Source organism: Tursiops truncatus, chromosome 12, assembly GCF_011762595.2.
Source record: "Tursiops truncatus isolate mTurTru1 chromosome 12, mTurTru1.mat.Y, whole genome shotgun sequence".
Lineage (NCBI taxonomy): Eukaryota > Metazoa > Chordata > Mammalia > Artiodactyla > Delphinidae > Tursiops > Tursiops truncatus.
This window is the reverse complement of record NC_047045.1, coordinates 7,562,141-7,584,283: the sequence shown is the minus strand read 5'-3', so window position 1 is coordinate 7,584,283 and position 22,143 is coordinate 7,562,141. Positions and strand designations below refer to the sequence as shown.

The following is a 22,143-nucleotide window of genomic DNA, read 5'->3' as shown; positions in this document are numbered from 1 at the left end:
CTTGCTCCAGAGAGAGGCCCCTGTCCTCCCCAGCCTCCCGACAATGTGCGCGTCTGTCTCATTCCCTAGCACGAAAGCAGCGGTGGCCCTTGTACGTTTCATTCACTAGGCGCCATAGAAATAGAATTTCCTTGCATCTCGGGCATCATAGATGGTAACGAACACACACAGCACAACACAATTTTTCTACCAACTCACACTGCCGGAAGGGATGTCTTTTTACAGCCCCTGTCTTTTCTGTGAACGAGGCTCATTGAGGTTAAATGACTTTCCCAGGGTCCCCCAGGCAGGAAGTGGAGAGTAGGGGTGCACACCCACCTGAACTGAGTCCACAGCAGGGAGGCCCACAGTCTGCAAATCCGAGCAGTGTGCCTCAGGGCTGAGCTAATGAGGGAATCAGGGCTCCCCTAAGCCACCCTGGCTGTCATTCACATTTATACATAAAACTCAGATGACTTTTATCCTTGAGAATATCTAAATGTAGTCTGACCTCTGAGTCATAAAAGCTTTTTTTTGATTTCAACTACAGGACATTCTGAAAAAGGCAGAAGTATAGAGATAGTAAAGAGACCAACAGTTTCTAGCGGCTGGAGGGACAGGGAGGTGAGCGATGAACAAGTGTAGCACAGGACGTTTTCAGGGCAGTGAAACTGTTCTGTGTGGTACTGTAATGGTGGATACAGGAGACTATGCACTTATCAAAACTAATGGACCATACAACCGGAAAAGTAAACCCCAGGGTCAACTATAGAGTTTAGTTAATACTAATGTATCAATATCAGTTCCTCAACTGTAAAAAATTCTACTCTAAGAGAGAAATTATATTACCTGGATAGTTAATGTGACAAATAATATTTCTCGACATATACTTCATAATAATAATTTTGTTATACATGCCACTGAAAAATCATTATATCAGAATTAGAAGGAACTTTATACATATGTTTTTGGTTTTTAAGCCGAGATAAAATTCACATACCATAAAGTTTATACTTTCAAAGAGTACAATTCCACACTAATGTAAGATATTAATGATAAGGGAAACTGCGTGTGTGTGGCAGGACCACATGGGAACTCTTTGTATTTTCTGTGAAATTTTCCTGCAAACATAAAAAATCATCCAAGAAAAATAGTCTATTTAAAAAAACAACAAAAAAACAAACAAAAAAAGTAAAATCCTTTTTTTTCCTTTTCCATTATGGTTTATTACAGGATATGGAATATAATTCCCTGTGCTATATAATAGGACCTTGTTGTTTATACAAGTCTGAAGTAGATGCATGAATTTATGTTTTAAACCTGAAACAACTCACAGGTGGTCCAGGTGGTCCGGGTCTCCCAGGGGGTCCCTCGCTGCCCTGCAAGGGGGTACACAGACCAACATCAACGGCTTAGACATTTCTACTCCAGGTTTATGGACCCGACTGCGCTTGCTCCGAGAGCCACATTCTGAAGTCAATATTACTTGTCATTTTGTTCACCCTTGCAAAGTCTTATTCAGCGGGGCTTTTCCCTTCACCTGGACAATTAACATTACTAGACCGCGGGAAAGGTAAATGCCTTTCCCCACAGGCATTCGGATCCTCACGGTGTGAGCACCAGGGATGAAGCTTATTTTTAGATGGAGCCAGACAAGCAGGTGACCAGGTCCTGGACTTCGAGTGCAGCTGGGGGAACTCTCCCCACATGGGGGTGCAGAGCACACTTCCTGAAGGCTGGGGCAGCTCAGGGACACGGCTCTTTGGGTCAGACCCTCGCTTCTAGCCTCACCTCCACCACCTTCATCTTTTGGGAACCAGAGAGGGCATCCACATGCTCTGACTAAAGTAGAAAAGCACAACTTGTGTGTGTCTGCAGGAGGAAAACCTTCTTTCACATCCTAAGTGAATATCAGGCATGTCCCACTGAGCAGAAGTGACTGTGGTACAACGCTGTATAAGGGAAATGTTCTTTACAATGTAAACAGCCTCAGACATTCTGCTTCCAGGCAAAGCAGACTGAAAATGAAATGTGTGAGAAATGCATTCAAGTTGAAACTTGAAAAACGGGATTTCATCTATATTTTGCTAAAACATAGGATGCTTATTGGTCCATGATAAACAGAGGTATGATACTCCTTTCGGTGCCTTTAATCGGTTTTTCCTGTAATTGCTTTTTTTTTTTTTTTTTTTTTTTTAGAATAGTAGCCTCACAAAATCTTTTGGGTCCCTCAATATCAGGGGCGATGGCAAGAAATGGTTCATTAAAAAAGAATCCAGAGAGAGTAAAATTCCTACTTTAAAATGCCCAAGAATTTTGAGGGATTTTAGTCTATTTTCATAAATTTGATGAAGGATTTCATTCCAATCTCCCCATTTTTTCAGTAACCAAAGAACCCTAGAAACCTTTTGATTGTATCTTTATCAATAAAAACCAACTGTTAAGTTTTTCTTGCAATGTATCTGTCTGAGAAGGAGTGACCATGAGTATACTGTATGTTTTCCCAAACTGCTCTGCTGGCGGCTCTCTCTCTAAGACGCATGGGGCTCTGCTGGCGGCTCTCTCTCTAAGACGCATGGGGCTCTGCTGGCGGCTCTCTCTCTAAGACGCATGGGGCTCTGCTGGCGGCTCTCTCTCTAAGACGCATGGGGCTCTGCTGGCAGCGTCCTTCAGAGAATCATGTCATGATTCTCATGAACTGTGAGAGGACGACAAACAAGGAAAATATGCGCCTATTGAAAGGACTTTTTTTTTCCGGCACAATTAATAGTCGTATTTTCATTCTCGATTGTGCCCCAAAGCTCATCTCAGTGTGGAATTCCCATTAACTTCAAAAGGCAAATCTCTGACTGAATACTTTCCGTCGAGAACAAATCAAAAAGGCTGGTGGAGGTGGGCAAGCTCCCTGGGATGCTATCAGAGAAACTGTGCTGAGACTGTCCAGAATAAGCATGTTGTTGCCTTTCAGTTTGGGGGGGTTCCTTTGCTCCTTGATGCCATTATGCCCCACTGTGGTCATTTTGGGGTAGAAGTCGCTTGAGTGGCTCACATGGCCTCCGGATTCTTAAACTTCTCATCCAAAGAGTTAGTCCGTGTGACTCATGTGCTGGCTCTATCACACTGTGGGTGACACTTTAGATCCTAAATGGGGTAACTGTGATCTTCCTGCTGAGACCTCTTTTGCTGGTTCTCCCTGCTGACCACAGCAACCCATCTGTCCTGTCAACCGGACCCCCCAGGAAGCAAGTTGTGCTGCTTCTTTCGCGGATCTCCCCTACGACCCTCTAAGGACAGATCTTGCAGATTTTCTCAGCAAGCACGTCATTTACTGGGATCCTCGTTGGTTCTGAGAGCGAGCCTCCTGTCGGGAGCCTTGGCACCTGCGGCTGGACTTCCAGATACAAACTACCTTCCTGCACCTCATCGGGAGGCGACCCTCACCCCACCCTTCCCCACGGTGGATGCCCAGGACCCTGAGTCCAGCTTGGATGTTTGCTGTGTGGCACCTATGTGCTGTTCATCCTCTTCCCTGGGAACATATCTCTTGTCTTCAGACCAATTTGGGGACCTATGTCTTTCCAAGCCCACTTCCCTGACATCACTCCTATAGTACTTTGAGGCTTTGCTTGATTTTATGGATTTCTCTGTAAGTAGGCTCACCTTGCCCCTACCCCAAGCCCCAATCTGGACAGTAAGAGAGGCTTTCCCTCTGTACCTTGTTACCCTTTGTTCCCGAGGGGCCAGGATGTCCCGTTCTTCCCAACAAGCCCTGTAAAACACAAAACTAAGTTTGTCACAGAAACAACACCCAAACGGCCAAGGGTATTGGAAGTTGGTTGCTCAAACTGATACACTTTGAAGGTCATTTGATCCTAATTAAAATCAGTCCTATAAGCTTATATTTCTTCAGGCTGATACAGCAGCTGTATCCTGCTAATAAGCCCTTGGAAGGATAAAATTTGTATTTGCGGTCGCTTTTTCACCTTGGCCAACCACATTTAATGGTCTTAACTGGAACCTCTTAATACATTTAAGAATTTAGCCTTGCTGTTTAAATGGCAATTTACACAGCATTACGCCTTCCTAAATGAGCTACAATTTTGGTGGTGATCACCATTTTAAATACTTCACAGAGCAGAATTAACAAGGTGGGTTATACGATCTGCATCTTACCAATGGAAAATAAAATTTAGTTTAAAATCTTCTTTGAGCATAGAGTTAGCTATCATTTCCATGGCTCCTTTCACAACTCTTCCTCTTAGCTTTTAATTTTAGTGTACAATTTAGAGCCAGGTTTGTTCTACATAACTGTGGTGAAAGCATGAAAGGAACGTTTTCATTCTGGCAAACCCATGATTCAAAACATGAAAGAACACGATTACATTCCTACAGACCCTTTGCCGAGGCACTCTAAGAAGGAAGGAGTTAGAAAAATTGAGGCTTCAGGAGGGTTGCTAGATTTAGCAAATAACAATACAATATTTGGGACAAGCATGCTATGAAAGTATTTATTTACATGAAATTTAAATTGAGCCTCATGTCCTGTATTTTAACAGGCAAACCTAGATTTGAGCTCTGCTCTCATGATAGACTGGGTTTAGCAGGTGGGAAAGGAAAAAAGATTGTTTTAAGCAAACAGGGTAACTGAAGACAAAAAGGCCCTGATGCTGTGCTTGAGAGAGACAGCGGAAAAAAGTGCCGACTAAAGTAGAGGGTATTTTAAGTCAGAAACAGGAATAAAAGTAAATTGAATCTGATAGTCCTTGACCCGTTTTTTTTTTTTTTTTTTTTTTTCTGTCTAGAGAATAAATTCTTAGTTTATGGCGCTTAAAAATGTAAGGATGTAACCATCTGAATATCTGTCCCTAAGGTTGATGCCAGAAAAATTATAGCTAAAGAAGATAACGCTCCTCTACATCCAACGTCTATTCAAATCGACTTGCTTCATCACAGTCTGCTTTCCGGTCTGGTAGAATTTTCACGACAAGTCTCCACAACCCCAAGCAGCCTTAAGGAATACTAACAAAAGTCTGGGATGTTGGATGCTACTTTCCCCAGCAATAGCTGCATGCTCCACACAGAGGAACAGAGAACAATCAATAAAGAATGTTAGTTCACTTTGCGTCATACCAGCAGATATGGGCTCTGAGTGAAACCATTTTAGCAAATACTTACAGGGGGTCCAGTCGGGCCAGGAGCACCTGGAAGGCCCGGAACGCCTTGAAGACCCTAAAAGAGATAGTTCCTACCATAAAATCTGTTACATCATTGGAAACAAAGCATTTTAGTTCATCAATTTTTTTTTTTTTTTTTTTTTTTGCGGTATGCGGGCCTCGCACTGCCGTGGCCTCTCCCGTTGCGGAGCACAGCCTCCGGACGCGCAGGCTCAGCGGCCATGGCTCAAGGGCCCAGCCGCTCCGCGGCATATGGGATCTTCCCGGAACGGGGCACGAACCCGCGTCCCCGGCATCGGCAGGCGCTCTCAACCACTGCGCCACCAGGGAAGCCCTAGTTCATCAAATATTTTGACGATTGAAAACTACCCATCTTTGCTGGCTAATCAAGAAACACATTTGTCATCTGCAAACACCCGTTTTCTAAGAGTAAGGATGGCGAGCTAAAATGCCACGCCATGGAATTCGTTACAAACATAATTTAATGTGTTGGTGATTCACAGAACACTTCTGATCTCACAGAGCCCCTCCGTTGACAAGAGCCAGCTCTGAGAAGCCGGCACTGCTAAAGCATGAAAATACAAATTTCAGATGAGCAGAATGCCATCAAAGAAATACACGGTTACGCTAATGCTTCTTTCAGTTGGTGGAGCAACGGACTCTGTTTTATGATACAGTATTTAGTTCAGCCGGCCAGTTCATTATAAGAAATACAGCTCATCGGCGAATTTAAATTTATAACCCTTTAATGGCTTAAAGGTAAAAGTGAAGAGATAGCTTCTTAGGCCCCGCCTAAGATTTGTAGTGTCATGCTAATTATACTGGATACATTTATATATTCAAAGAAGAATTGGTAAGATTAACTGATAACTCGTGTAATTAATTTGTTCCTTTACCAAGTAAGTCAGCAAAAGAATATTCGTTAAATAAGTTACATAAAATCCATAATATGAAATATTTTGCAACTGTTAAAATCGTGTTTCAAAAGCGATTGAATAACAAAGAAAAGGAAACGTTGCAAAATGTTACATAAAGGTCCAAGTTATTAAAAAATTAGAAATGCACTTCATAAAATATGAGACTGGTAGAGGCTCATAATGCCTTATCTGGAAACTTTAGTGTCAGGTGTGTTTCAGCGTTCTGAATTTTCAGATTTGTTTCAAAGGGAACACAGTGCTCATACTGGATACTACATAACACTCCCATGGCACCCGAGGCAGCACCTGCTAATAAACACACAAATATTTCTATAGCAAAACATATGATGGTCTCACCAAGTGGGATAAATAGACTAGCTCCATATGACTTCAGGTTAGACTTTGCTGCCAAATAAATTTGCTGCAAACTTGGGAAAAATTTCCCGGGTTTTCAGAGGCATTTGAACTTTGGAATTGTGGATGAGGGGTTGTGGACAACAATCTGACTTTTACCAACAGTCGGAGAAGTACAAATAGGAATAACTTTTGTCTTTTTAGTGCTTTTGTGTATTTCTCAAATTTTCTATAAGGAACTCAGATGATTTCTACAATGGGAAAAATATACTTTTAAATACCCGTTTATTATTTCACATAACCATATGACGTGTCAAGTTCTATTTTGAATGGTTCCACTTTTTCAGGATTGAATTTTCTTTACTGAGTAATCCTTTTAGAGTGCCAAACCATTCATTGTTATAATAAATTCCTTTACCCTTTACTGTGATGAAATATGCATTTTATACATATTATAAATATCAGGTGAAGTGACCATGGGAAAATTGCTACATAGTTATCTATGGGAACTCTAGAGGAACAAAGTTCTACAGGATCAAGGTTCTTTGCATCAATGGGATTAAGGACCAAACTCTGTCAGGTCTGTCCATCTAATGGGACATCTAATGGGATCATATATTCCTTCAGGTTTTTCCATGTGATGGGAGGTGAAGAAATGCTGGAAAGGCTCTCCTTGAAGGTGCCGAAATTCCTCATGTAACAAGAGTCTTGAGTAAAATCTTATGTATACTTGTGTTAATGTGGACATATACTCTCTTCAAGATGGTATCATCCTCACCGGCAACGCTCAGTGTGTGTGCGTGTGTGTGTGCGCGCATGTGCATTTGTGGGCGGTACACATTGTCATGTTGTATTGACTCTTTTTATTCCCCCACCATTAACTTGTATATGGGGTTATAAGTGGAAAGGAAACAAATTTCCTTCTGGAATGGATCTCTAAATGTCTGGAGATTATAAATGCTATGCCACAAATTGCTTTATCTCAAAACACCCACATTTCCATAAAATTCTCTATGTACGTGTATAAGATATGTGTGTTCATATGCATTCTTTTTTTTTTTTTTTTGCTACTTTTAGTCTCAACGCTGAATCAGTCTAGAGATGCTGAGTGAGTCTTTAGGTAGTCCAGTTTATAAGCTTGGGACTCATTAACCTTTGATGACCACATTAAACTTTAAAGTAAACCTCAGTCCATAAATAAAAAGAAATCCTTCTCAGCCATCTTTCTCTGAACAAGCTGAAATTCTGTAGTAAGGGTAAAAGTTACTATGGATGTATAAAGGGCAAGCAGGTAATTTTACAAGACAAGAAAGGTCATTAAAGAAGACAAATACCTATTAAAGAGTAGGACAGTCAATTTAGCATATTGTACCAAACTAAAATACAAATTAAAATTTACTGCATAGTCAAGGATCATTAGAGCTAAGTTCTTTCCCTCTTCTGGTATTTTGATTTTGCAAGTCCTACCTCAGTTGCTACCAAGAATATTTATTTTTCCATTGCTACAACTTATGGCTGACAGTATTTTTCCTGTCCTATCTATCAATTATTATTCTAAAATATTGTAGAAAGACCTGTATTCCAAGCAAGAATGCCCTCTGACTATGAGAGGTAAGTCTGTGTTCTATCAGCATCTGCTAATTTGCTACCTTGCATTGTGAAACAACACCTGTAAAAACCGTTGAGGGTAATGTCACTTTCGTAAGCGCAGTAAACCGAAAGGCAATTCCTCTCTTTAAGTTCCCAAATGGATTAAATCGACCATTGGATAATTATTAAATAATAATTGGGAATTCCTCAAAGAGACAGGGTGTCCTTCTGCATCTTTTCCACTAAGGGTAGAACAGACATCTTAGATTTTGTATGATTAGATATTATATGCATATTAAAATAGTACAGTTTATTGGCCAGCTGGAAATACATATGTTCTTGGGCAAAGTTTCATTCACTTAAACAAATCAACAGATTAAAATTTAAGCGAGTATCTGAGTCCAAGTAGAAGACAAGATAATATTCAATATTTCCCACCTGCCTGAGAGGGACAAGCTGCCTTGCCCCGTTACCCCCCAGAGGCCCAACTGAGCTAGTATGTTACTTCAGGTTTATTCATACTATTCATGTGATGTGAAGAAACAGTGGAGAATCTCCTCCTGAACTAGCTGGAATTGTCTAAGTGTCTTGTGCGAAGTCTGTGTACGCTGTGTTAAAAACCCAGCAAGGTGTACTTAAGGAAAAGCACACTAAAATAGTGATTAAGGAGGGATTTCAGTTCACCAGGAGTGCTAAGGATTCTGAAGAATCAATAAAAGTTAACTTCTAATAAATTTAATTCAGAGTCACTTATGAAAAAGCCTGAATTCCAATTATTTCCTGATCTTTTTGTTATTACATTCTCAATTGCCTTTAAAGCCTACTTCTTGAGCCTAGGCAGTTAAAAGCTGTTAGACTATTAAAATCAGACAAAGTGCAACTTTCTGTGGAGCATGAAGACGCAAAAGCTCAATACCTCTTCCTTATTTAGAAAATAAAATGCCTTTACTGTTTTATTTACAGATGAAAAGAAATGTTGTTGTATTTCTTTGCTCTTCAATTTTTAACTTGGACAAAACCCAAGCCAATCCTCACAGTTTTCTTGGATAGAATCCATGTTAATTAAAAACAATAACAACGATGATAATTTATAATGTGAAATATATAACTCCAACTCAAAAAAAAGATCGACTTTATATCATTTTGATTTTCTGCACTAACATCAAGGTTACTAGATGGCTTACTTACTTTCATTAAGAGTTATTAGTATCAAAACTGTTTAAACTAACAAGAATTCATCATCCTAATTGGTTTCTCTAAGAGTTCATGTGAATTATGCAGGAAAGAATGCTATCCTGAGCGTCAGTGTGGCTGAGAGTCAGAAAATTATGCCACCATCTCAAGAGCACATTTGACTTTGAACCTTAGTGGGAGGGTGGGCAGCTGATTTAAACCAGTCCAAGCAGACCCATTTGATAGTTTTTTTTTTTCTTCCTCCCAAGAGTTTGAAAGTTGAGCAGAGATACAAACAAACCAAGGTCAGTGAAACTGAGTCACGTTGCAGCAGCGGCCCAGGGAAGTTCTGCTGAGTTCTGGAGCTGCCCCTATCCCTAGGCTGGTTGCTAACTATCCCTTCAATTCTATGAGCTACTTTGGGATTCTTTTCAGTAAATCTCCTTTTCCTCTTTCTTCTTGCTTTTATCTTGAGAGAGCTGGAATTGTTACCTGCTATGAGAAAACAGAAACGTAGTAACTGATATGTTAACTTTGTGTTTGAATTCCCTTGTCTCAGAAACTGGATCACTGAAAATAAGCATCGACGTATTATTTTTAATGTGTTAACACTTGGAAAAAACCTGTCTTTGTTTCTATTTGTTTAGCATCAAACATGAGATATGGAAAATTGATGTCCTTTTGTTGTGTCACATGGAAAGAATCAACAGTAGGGCTGCATGATCAGAGAAGAGCCTTTTACCTCATTGCCTTTCTCCCCACGTATCCCGGGGTAGCCTCGCTCTCCTTTGCTCCCCTAGAGACACAATACATTTAGTTAGTACACTCAGTCATTTTGTCATCTTTTGGGAAAATGAACATATCTCTTCTCAGGACACTTGGGGCATGTCATTTGGACAGAATAGGGGGAAAAAAATAAATGACATCTGCAAATGGCTTTTACACCACTTTTTCAAAATAGTTTTAGAAAAAGGACTGTATTTTAAAATGTATTTCTTTTTTTTACCCTGAATTAAAGGTTGCACAGAGGAGAGACTTCCTTACCTTTGGTCCCTCTCTGCCTGGGACTCCTGGAGGACCTCGTGGCCCTACATCGCCCTAGAGGACAGAGCAGTCACAGCTGAGAGAAGGCACCATGTGTCACCTCCAGGGTCCACCAACACTTAGCCCCCTTCTTACCTTCTGGGCTACAGAATCAAACTGTCCGGGCTCACCGGCACCTGCTTCTTCTCCTTTGTTGCTTTTCAGCCCAGGGACGCTGGCTTGGCAGTTGCCACAGAAGTTCTAATGAAGACAGAGATAAGGTCACTGGAGATTCATTATTCACTGATTGGATTTGAACTTCTATTTGAACTTTTGTGAGAGTTGAGTGATAGCCATTGGTATGTCATTCTACTTTCAGAAACTTAATTTATTCAATTTGAAAGACTACTTTTGGGGAGGCAAAAACTATTTTAAAAGATAAACTCATAAGTCAAGAACACAGAGTTTCAGTTGCTTAGCAGCATGTTTAAAAAGAGAGGTGGCAATAAAGTTTGGAATAACCAGCAAGATTACAGAGCTCATAAAACCAATAGCATAAATCATAAGAAAGAAAGAAAGGAAGGAAGGAAGGAAGGAAGAAAGAAAGAAAGAAAGCTGTGAAGAAAGGATTTCCCCTTTCGAGAGCCCAATCAGTTGGAGAGCCCTAAACACAGCTTACTAACCTTTTATTTGTTAGGGGAAACACTCACGCGGGAAACAATTATTTGAGCGACTGGGACTTGACTTCTAAGTCAAATCCAAGTGCAGATAGGAAATATAAGTGGAATCACCTTTCCATCGCCTTCTCTGTAATCTTTAGCTGATCTGCAAAGGCTTCAATTTAGGTATCTGAGCTCACAAGATAAACTTCTTATCACATAAAGCCTACAGAGGCTTATTTTTAAATAAACTGTTATAAAAATATGATCAGGAAAGGCATAAAATAGGGACTACTGAGTGGGGGAGACAGCTTAAATTTAACAATTGACCAAAGGTAGGACAATCTAAGTCTCAATTCTTCCATCTTTTTAACCAAAGGGAAGAATCCTTAAACATGAAGAGGGAATGGAAGCTTGCCGTTGATGGGAAGCTGGCAAGAAAGCCCATGAAGTTCAGTATTTTTGACCCAGTGTATATCAGCACAAGTTTGATTTCCAAACATATGCTCCATGGAGGACTAATTTTGTATGATATTGAAAAGGTTCTGAGGCAATTTGCCTAAGAAATGCTGGGTCAGAACAGTTCTCTTTGTGGTTGTCCTTCTTAGAGCTGGACTACATGAGAAGGAGTTGGAATGTGCAAAGTTTCCCAAACTAATTTTACCACTAGGAGCATTCCGCTGAGCTAACGTGCTGGTACAGGAGTTAAGAAACACGTACATAATTGTAGAACCACCCCTACTCAATCTGAAAAACTGTGACGGTAGAGACGCTTGAGGACTTCAGAGAACCAAAAAGCTTTCCATATTTCAAAAAGTATAAAGAATGTCTACTGTATCTGTAGACATTATAACATGGCATATCAATATATAGTAACATTTTAGAATGGATTATTCAATTGATTGCGTTTTTACTGAAGTATAGTTGATTCACAATGTTGTGTTAATTTCAGGTAAATGGCAAAGTGATTCACTTATACATACATATATATCTTTTTTTCAGATTCTTTTCCCCTATAGGTTATTGCAAAATATTGAGCATAGTTCCCTGTGCTACAGTAGGTCTTTGCTGGTTATCTATTGCATACAGTAGTGTTCATATGTTAATCCCAAACTCCTAATTTAGCCCGTTTCCCCTTTGGTAACCATAAGTTTGTTTTCCATGTCTGTGGGTCTATTTCTACTTTGTACATAAGTAACATTTTAGGATGGATTAGTCAATTGATTTTTATTGAAGTATAGTTGATTTACAATGTTGTGGTAGTTTCAGGATTGTTTTAATAAAACATAAAAAATGGAAATAATTACGAGTCAATAGGATTTTCTAGAGTCATTTCAAACTGACCTCATCTTCTTTAGGTTAGAGTTACTAGAATGGTAAATGAAGGAAAAGTGGATTTCATTAAGGTTCTTGAAAAAAAATCTTTTAAGATTTTTCTCACGGAGAGGATAAAGACGCAGTTATTAGCTAATACACAAGCTCGTTCAAAGAAGGACTGATACACAGATTAACCTGGAGGAAGGTCTTTGAAGGTATACATCATTCGGGCTGGGAAATATGTCAGTTCTTTTCAACACTTTATTCAAACACCGTTTTTGAAAACAGAAAGCAGGACGATCAAGTTTGCTAAAGACTTTAAGACAGAGTGGGACAGTTAATGTACTGGGTGACAGGATTAGGATTAAAATTCCCATATGCTTTGGGGAACTACATGCTTCTCTTCTACTGAATACAGCTTGCTGGGACTCAGTCAGGGGTCCTGCCCACCTCTTGCCAACTGGCTCCCCTGAGACTCAAAACCTCCATGAGGTGATGCTGGGTCTGGACCCCGGCAAGGGCATTTATTAAGGGGATGCTGCCCTGGTGAAACTGTTGACTACTTCCATGTCTGAGGCCATGTCTGAGGCCATCGGAGCCCTGGTTCTTTTCCCTGTCAGAGCCTGTTTGCAGTCTTTTTGTCTGTAGTGGGAGCTGCCACAGCCTATCAGGATAGTCAATAATTTTTTTTGATCCTTAAAGAGCCCTAACTGTTCCGCAATGATATAACTCCTACAATTCTGCCATTTCCAACATCACTGCCCTCGTAGAGAACATGAGACTGACTGTCTGAGGACCTGCACTCCTGTGTTAATGTCACACTTACTGGCTGTGTGACTCTGAGCAAGGTACTTAACTCCTCAGAATTTAGGTCTCTCGTGTACAGAATGGGAAACTCCACAGCCTGAACTCATAGGATTCTTGCGCAGGTTAAGTGAGATGATATAAGTAAAGCAGTGTGTTGCCTGGCATGTAATCATAACTCAATAAACATAAGATACTCCTGAAGCCCCCATAAATACTATTTTTTTAAAAAAATAGGATTTCCTCTTTTTTTTCTTAATTAATTAATTAATTAATTAATTTAGGGCTGTGTTGGGTCTTTGTTTCTGTGCGAGGGCTTTCTCTAGTTGTGGCAAGCGGGGGCCACTCTTCATCGCAGTGCGCGGGCCTCTCACTATCACAGCCTCTCTTGTTGCGGAGCACAGGCTCCAGACGCACAGACTCAGTAGTTGTGGCTCACGGGCCTAGTTGCTCTGCGGCATGTGCGATCTTCCCAGACCAGGGCTCGAACCCGTGTCCCCCACAATAGCAGGCAGATTCTCAACCACTGCGCCACCAGGGAAGCCCCTATTTTCTGACTTATGAGAAAATGTTAGTTTTGAAAGTCTTAAAACCCCCCTCTATATATTTATATCTACATTTACATTTATATTCATATACTATTCTCAAAACCTTTATCACCTGACAAATATATTTACTAGAATCCTAGTCTTGTGAATTCAATTCAACAAATATTCCTGCCTGCCTACTATTGAGTAAGTCGTTGCAGGAACCATTGGGTTAAATGCTGGGAATATAAAATAATCACATATACACACACATAGCTCGTGTGTCTGTGTACAAATATATTGTCCATTCATACATTGACAGATACGACACAGGAGGTCTGAGTGGAATATAAAGGGACTGACTTTCATTTGGGTTCAGTCTTAGCATTCCACAAAGAAACATGCAAATACACAACCTCCAGGTGTCCTATTATCAACCTCCCCCCATCTGTTTTACAAACAAAATAGAGGAAAGTATTAGAGGAAAAAAACGGTAGCAAGATTAATTCCCTGTGAGGTGGATAATAGGTAGAGATCATTTTTATTTAACAGAGTCACAGGGCAATTGTCAGCTATGGAATTTTGTAACTCACTTTGTAAAATCCCATGACATAAAATTGCAAGCTAGCTGTTTATTGAGCAGCATTGCTTTGCATCCTGGACTGGCCAGGGCAGATACCGTGAGGAGGACTGGGTTTCACAGGGATGAGCCTGGGTGGGTAAACACCATTAAGAGAAAGCTATTGCTGCAGAGAGAAAACATCTACTCAAGGGTGCTAATGACACCATTCCTCTCCTGCAGCTCATCTCAGAACTACCACCTCCTCCCCTGCCCCCCTGTTCCTCCACACCCAAAATGAGAGGCTGGTAGAGAAGAGAGTGGGGAATTAGTGTAAGTGGCACTAGACATATACAGATATGTGCTCCTTTTTCTATCTGAAAGATGTTCTGCCATTAAGAAGCTGAATTTTAATTCAGGCTAAGCAATTAACTCCAATTCTTGTAAAGATTTCCTTTCTGATTTTTCCCGGAAGTTAACACATAAGTTCTTACATAGCCACAGAGTACCTTGAACAAGGCCCCAATGTCTCCCAAGAGAGGAAGTGCAATCTGTGGATAAGGAGAAAAAAACCCCAAGGCATGTAATTATACATATACAGGCACACAATACAATACAAACATAATGAATGTAGATGTTTTCCCTCAAAACACCAGGCCAGCTGAGATTTGTCACCATGGTGACAAATGGTAGGGCTTAGAAGAGCCTCACCACCAGGATGGTTGGCCAACATGATGCTTCCTATCCAGAAACAGACACAGGACTCGGGCAGTGCTTTGGCCTCGTGTCTTAAAGCGTCCTTTCAGAGAGACACCGTAGACCCCAGTAATGCTTTAAGGGTTCCCAGTCAATACACATACACACATGACTCACTCAGCGAGGGAGTTAAAGGCCAAGATACGCCTCTGCATGTGACTTATAACGGCACATGAGGCTCAAACGGTGTAGGAGGACTTGTGAGACTCAGAACCGAGAGGCCAGATTTGGGTTTTTTTTTTTTTTTTTTTTTTTTTTGCTGTACACGGGCCTCTCACTGTTGTGGCCTCTCCCATTGCGGAGCACAGGCTCCAGGCGTGCAGGCTCAGCGGCCATGGCTCACGGGCCCAGCCGCTCCACGGCATGTGGGATCTTCCCGGACCGGGGCACGAACCCATGTCCCCTGCATCGGCAGGCGGACTCTCAACAACTGCATCACCAGGGAAGCCCTTGGGTTTTATTATACAACATTCTTAATACAATGTCATATACCATATGGCTTCTTAAATTATAACTGCCAATTTGGAGGCTATTTAAAGGGATTTCACTGTCACTCAAAGCAAGGTTTAACCTAAAATAAAACTTTGGAACACCCATTTAGTGCCTAAACCTGTTCTGAAAAGCCTACTCAAGCCAGTTTTGTAATTGAACCATTTCAGCATTCTTAAAGCCACCGAATCAATAGATATGTACCATATTGTGGGAAACTTACCCGCAGACTTTCATTTAGAAAAATGAAGTTCATTTTGTCACTAGCATTAGAAAGAACAGAATCCGTGGCTATGTATTTTAACTCAATTTTCCATGGGATTGAGACATTATACACCAAGGTTCAGCTTGGGGCAAAAAATTGCACAGCTGAATTATACCCTCGGGAAATAAGTATTCGCCACACACACAAAAATGCTGATGTAGCTTGAATTTTTTTCCCCTCTACAAAAAAGTGGGGATAAACAAAATCACTAAGCAGTCACTGAACATTCTAATTAGTCCGGACAGCAAAACTTGCTTGGTAGGCTGTTAGGCTGCTGCGTGCATTAAAGATACATAAATCAGACACAGTGTGTCAACATACCGGGTCACCTGGGGGGCCTGGCAGACCTGGCTTTCCATCCCTCCCGGGAGCTCCCTGAAAACAGAAGCAGCATGTTCAAATCTTTGCACCTCGGCACAGGTTCAGATTAAAGCAGGTGTGGGGGAGAGGGGAAGTAGGTAAAAACTGTCCTTACATCATTCCCTGGGGTCCCTGGAGCTCCTGGCAACCCAGGGAGACCTCGAGGACCCTGGCAAAGGGAGAAAATAGTTACTTATAAGGATAGTCTTTTAGTAAGTGCCCCCATCCCCCCCCCAGTCAGCAAGATGGATTTGCTGTGCCAGATAACTTGGTTAAGTAGCTTACCTGAATCCCTGGCTCTCCAGCTGGGCCTTGGGAGCCCTGAATAGAAGGAGATTCAGTGATCAGAATTCTGCTGGGAATGTCCATAGATTACCCAAGTGGGATAAAGGGCCAAGTACTATAATTTACATAGTGGACAACAGGGCTTGCCACCCTGCACACCCTGAAAACTCTCTGCAAAGCTGGCCAAGAGCTCTGGGTGGCAGGTGAACACCTGACCAGATGCAGTGCTGGAAGCACCACCGTAACTGTGTTCAGACGCCTGGGCCGCCCCTGAGCCCGCCATCGGTCCCTGCCCACTCACGGGCGCACAAACAACACGCCCAAGTTCTGTCTGCTAGACACTGGCCGGCCACAGGGTAACCGGCTTGGGGCTTCCTCTCCTTCCTGCTTTGTACTGGGAGTCATTTCTCTGAAGAAATTGCCAGAACCAGTGTTCAGTGATGGGAACTGGAAACAAAACTTCAGTTATTCTTTTCTATGTTAGAAAACTGGAATTGGGGGTAACTGAAATGAGGCTGGGAGATTATCAGTGAACCTAGTGATGACAGATCCATCCCTATCTCATGACCATGGACCCCTGGATGAGGAACTGACTGATCACCTGGGTGAGTAAAGAGCTGGGGTCTCGGCACCTGGCTTCACTACCTGCTCATTGCCTTTTCCCTTCTTACGTTTAAATAAATATTCCTATTGTCAAAGCTACCTTTTGCTTCCTTTCTATTTATACCGTGTGCTTAAGTTATTTTTGGTTTGTTGGGTTATTTTTCGCTTCAACCTCCTTCACTCCCCTAATAATTTCCTGACCTACTTTTTTACTTTGTTTAATCTCCCATCTCCAGTGGTCTTTATATTCTCACCCTGGAAAATCAAACACCAACCACACACAATATAACCATTCACTATTTACATCTTCTTTTACCTCTCACGATAATTTCATTTCAAGGCCAATCCCCAAATTAATGTCTTTGGGATAACCATCTATTTCACTTTTCTTGTCCCAAAATCTTTTACCTTTTTTCAGAGCAAATAAAAAGTTTTATCTCTTACTGCTATTTAGTCCACAAGTATGCATACAATGGTCATTATTATCATTATTACCCTTATAGCTAAAACACGTCAAAAAACTTTCTATTATGTGTCTTAACTATCAAAAACGATCTCTATTCTCTCTTCTCTAAGATATTACATAGAGATTTTTGATATCATCTCATTTATAGGCACTCCATTCACTTTAAAAGTAACTTTTCATTTTATTCTAATTAAAAACAAACAGTAATATATAATATCCTAATATTGGGCATTCTCATAATCTTACACTCATTTGTACTTTTAAATATATAGAATGGAGGAATAAAGTGTTAAATAACTTCTTCTAATTCAAAATCAGTGTACGTGTGATTAGCATCTGTAAGTCAATAAACAGTGGGTACCTTCTGTGCTTAGGATATAACCACAAAGCCCATTAATTCTTGCTCTCTGACTAGCACTTTTTGTATCTCCTCTGACCATTTCACTCTTTTCTCCATATTCAAATTTGGTGCTGGATTTTATTTCACAACATTGGGTCAACAGGGTTTCAAAAACTTGATTGAATTTCACTTACAGTTCGGCCAGGAATTCCTATCCCTGGGGGGCCTATGTCACCTGGGGAGCCGTGGATACCTGGCAGTCCTCTTTCTCCCTGTGCAATTAGATGCTTCTGTTAGTGTGAGGCTCAAGGGACATGGATTTTCCAGTTATATTTCGTTAATTATTAATTCTTTAAAAATTATCTAAGATATTTTTACCTTTGGCCCTCGCGGACCAGGTGCTCCAGGATTTCCATCTAACCCCTAAAAGAAAAAGAAGAGAAAAGGAAGTGAATACATTTCTTTTCCTAAAACGGTTAATTACATCTTAGAAGTCATAACTCAAAAATATTTCATTGCTCTTCATCTTTTTTGAATAAACCTTTTCTGTAAAATAGTAAGGAAGAGGGAACACAAATTTCACTAGGCTGCAGATTTTGTATAGTTACTTTAAAATATAAGATGTTTTCATCTTTAAAATGAGGCATCTGATATTGAGAATTATTTATTACTATTCATATAAAAGGTCAAAGGGGATGAGAAAAAAAGGCAGATGAAACAGCCATATGGGTTGGATTTTCCAGCTATCCAGTTTTCTATGTCCTGGGATTAGCCCAGGCCACAAGGACATTTTTTAAAGATGACCACCTATGGCTATATATGCAGAGCCTCTAGAAGGGAAATTTCAGGCCGTTCTTCTGTTTTAAGATATTGTCCAAGGAAGGTTTATGGTTTAAAACTAGCAAACCTTACTAGGCTTCATAGATCCCTAAATAGTCCCTGCAGAAGCTTCAGGGGCACCTGTGAATCTCCCCAAATTGTATGAAAAATGGTGCATGTGTGTGCATTTTCTTCAGATGAGAGCCCTTTGCTTGCATCAAATTTCCAAAAAGATTAGACCTCTGATCTAAAGAATAAGATGAATACTTCTTTTTCTGCAGACCTAAACATTCCTATGCCTGTGATCTGAAACTGGGAACACACAAACAGTAATTAATCAACTTTCAAAGGAAATGTTAGTAAAAGGATTGGTACTTACTGGTTCCCCTGGTAGGCTTTTTCCTGGAGGACCAGCCTCACCTTTTGGACCTGGAAGTCCAGGAGGGCCTATAATCCCACCTGGGTCTCCCTGAGGAAACAAGGTAAGATTCTCATTTCATCACTCAGGTTCATGGTGGGACGTGTAGAGGCAGCAGTTTCCATAGTATTAAGTTGTCACCATAGCCAGTCACACTGCATTCTCTCACCCATTCACTTCACTCATTCCACTATATGTACTGAGTGTCCAATCCACACGGACACTGTTCTGTTATCTTAAGTGCACCTAGATCTTGCGGTGAGCTATGTTACAGTAGGTTTACAGTATCATGAAATGTATGTACGTGTATAAATAGATATGCAAAAAATATAAAAATCTATTCATATAGTTCTTTAGATGACCTTTATGTTTTCTTTAAGTTATTTCCAAGTAATGGTTCAGTACTAAAATACTATTTCCACGTAGACATCAAGAAACAGGTACTGAGAGATTGAGACTTCTTAGGTCTATACCTGAGTTGTTAGCTGAGCCTGAAACAGGGTTTTTGAGTCCTGAGATCTTCAACTCTAAGGCAGTTCATTTTGTCACATTGCATTTTCAGTGCCAGAACCCGGGCTGCCACAGTGTCCAGGGATGACGCTCATGCCATAGTTTATGCGAACATCTATCTCCTGCACAATCCCAGCTGCCCTGGCCTGTCCTTTCACTCCCTCAGTGTCCTTATGACCCTCTGTCTCTTCCTCCTACCCAGCTACTTAATATACAAAGTGAGTGAAACGGAAGCTATACCTTTTCTCCCTTAATGCCTTGTTTTCCTGGGATACCGTGTTCTCCTGGCAATCCCTAGAAAATTCAGAATAAAAGGGAGAGAGCAATTAGAAAATCTCTTATTGTAATAACATTTCTGTCTGTGAGTCTTTGTCAGGAGAACAGAATTTTAACATGCAAACTACCTGGGAACGTGTTGATTTTGGTCTGCTGGAGAGAGAAAAACCTTAATGAAAATATGTGGCTTGTTGTTTCAAGTGAGGGAACCTGAATGTAATGAGAAAGAAACTAAATAAGGGAGACCTGAACGAAATGCCCCATCCATATTACTGCCAAAAGGCATGGAAGAACGGCTCTTGGTGGCATCACACGATGACTCAGAGAGACAATGGGGTAAATAGAAAATATGCTTTTACTATGATTTGGCAAGAAAGGCTCTTTTATTTTATTCTCTATTTTAGCTCTAGCCACTATCACTTAACGTCATTTCTTGGGCATCTTGTGGCTCCACCTGTGCCACCAGCATTATGTTTCTTTTGTAAGAGCTCTCCATTAGGTACACCTTCAATGGTTCACTAAATGGCTTGGGGGTGCAACAAAAAGATTTGCTTCATGAAGTGAATGTTCAAAGTACCAAGTGACCAAATGTGCTGAAAGATGAACCCCTGTAGTCTCAGTCAGGGAGCACGGAGAACAGAGCAAGATGTCATGGGGCTGCTCCCGAGGTGATGGGAAAAGGAGAGATTCTAACAGTTGCATGGAGGGTACTCAAATCATGGCCAGATAGAGATCAGTGTTAAGAAGTGATGGTCAAGCATTTTTCTCGTTTTGCTCAAGTGAGGATTGATAGTGAGGTTTTGGCTCCCAAGATGTCAGAAGGCTAGGGAGATTGTCCAAGGGACACAAAGCTGACATGGGGGAATGGATAGGAAAGTGCATTTATTCAATCAAAAAACAGAAGAATACACATTCTTTTCAAGTGCACATGGAATGTTCTCCAGGATAGATCACATGCTAGGCCACAAAACAAGTCTCAACAAATATAAGAGAACAGAAATTATATCAAGCATTTTTTCCAACCAAAATAGTACGAAACTAGAAATCAATTACAGGAAATAAAATGGGATAAACACAAAATTGTGGAGACTAAACAACATGTTACTAAAAAGCCAATGTGTAAATGAAGAAATCAAGAGGAAATCAGAAAACACCTCAAGACAAATGAAAATGGAAACACAACTTTCCAAAATCTATGGGATACAGCAAAAGCAGTTCTAAGTTTATGGTCGTATAGGCCTAACTCAATAAACAAGAAAAAATCTCAAATAAACAACCTAACCTCCCATGTAAAGGAATTAGAAAAAGAAGAAAAAACAAAACTGAAAGTCTGAAGAAGGAAGGAAATGACAAAGATCAGAGAAGAAATATTAAATAAAATAAAGACTCCCAAACCCCCAAACAATAGATAAGATCAATGAAACAAAGAGCTATGTTTTTTGAAAAGATAAACATAATTGATAAGCCTTTAGTGAGAGCTCATCAAAAAAAAAGAGAGAGGACACACATAAATCAAATAAGAAATGAAAGAGGAAAAATGACAACCATTACCACAGAGATGAAAAAAATCATAAAAGAATACTAGTTATATGCCAAAAAATTGGACAACATAGAAGAAGTGGACAAATTTCTAGAAACATAAAACCTTCCAACACTGAATTAGAAAGTAATAGACAATCTGAACAGGCTGGTCACTAGTAGTGAAATTGAATTTGCAATTAAAAAAAACCCTACAGCAAGCAAAAGTCCAGGACTGGAGAGCTTCACAGGTGAATTCTACCCAACATATAGTGAAGAGCTAATGCCTTCCCTCCTCAAACTATTCCAAAAAGTTGAAGAGGAGGGAACACTGCCAAATTCATTCTATAGGACCACCATTACTCTGATACCAAAACCAGACAAAGACATTACAAAAAAAGAAAATTACAGGCCAATATCTCTGATGAATATAGATGCAAAAATCCTCAACAAAATGTTAGCAAACTGAATTCAAGAATGTATAAAAGGGATCATACACCATAATCAAGTGGTATTTATTCCAGGGATGTAAGGATGGTTCAATATCTGCAAATCAATCTATGTGATGCACCACATTTACAAAAGGAAGGGTAAAAATTATGATAATCTCAAAACATGCAGAAAAAGCAATTCACAAACTTAAACATCCACTCATGATAAATGCTCATCCAAGTTGGTACTGAGGGAACATATCTCAACATCACAAACACCATTTATGACAAACTCAAAGCTAACATCATACTCAGTGGTAAAAAGCTGAAAGCCTTTCCTCTAAAATAAGGAAGAAAACGTGTATGCCCACTCTCACCAGTTCTATTTAACATAGTATTGGAAGTCCTAGCCACAGCAACCAGACAAGAGAAAGAAATAAAAGGCATCCAAATTGGAAGGAAAGCAGTAAAACTGTCACTATATGCAGATGCCATGATACTATATATAGAAAGCTGTAAAGTCTCCACCAA

The 22,143-nt window shown here is 40.4% G+C and overlaps 1 protein-coding gene across 1 annotated transcript in view; it reads right to left on the bottom strand.

Moving 5' to 3' along the window:
• Positions 1-22,143, bottom strand: part of COL19A1 (collagen type XIX alpha 1 chain) — a 327,107-nt gene that overhangs the window by 2,559 nt on the left and 302,405 nt on the right. Inside the window, exons 25-38 of the mRNA XM_073789871.1 lie at positions 19,628-19,681; positions 18,839-18,928; positions 18,019-18,063; positions 17,835-17,912; positions 16,232-16,267; positions 16,062-16,115; positions 15,908-15,961; positions 14,586-14,627; positions 10,367-10,471; positions 10,232-10,285; positions 9,930-9,983; positions 5,155-5,208; positions 3,695-3,748; positions 1,314-1,358 (exon numbers count right to left, since the gene is read on the bottom strand). Of these exons, the coding sequence (XP_073645972.1) occupies positions 1,314-1,358; positions 3,695-3,748; positions 5,155-5,208; positions 9,930-9,983; positions 10,232-10,285; positions 10,367-10,471; positions 14,586-14,627; positions 15,908-15,961; positions 16,062-16,115; positions 16,232-16,267; positions 17,835-17,912; positions 18,019-18,063; positions 18,839-18,928; positions 19,628-19,681 (819 nt within the window). The remainder of the gene's footprint in view (positions 1-1,313; positions 1,359-3,694; positions 3,749-5,154; positions 5,209-9,929; positions 9,984-10,231; positions 10,286-10,366; positions 10,472-14,585; positions 14,628-15,907; positions 15,962-16,061; positions 16,116-16,231; positions 16,268-17,834; positions 17,913-18,018; positions 18,064-18,838; positions 18,929-19,627; positions 19,682-22,143) is intronic.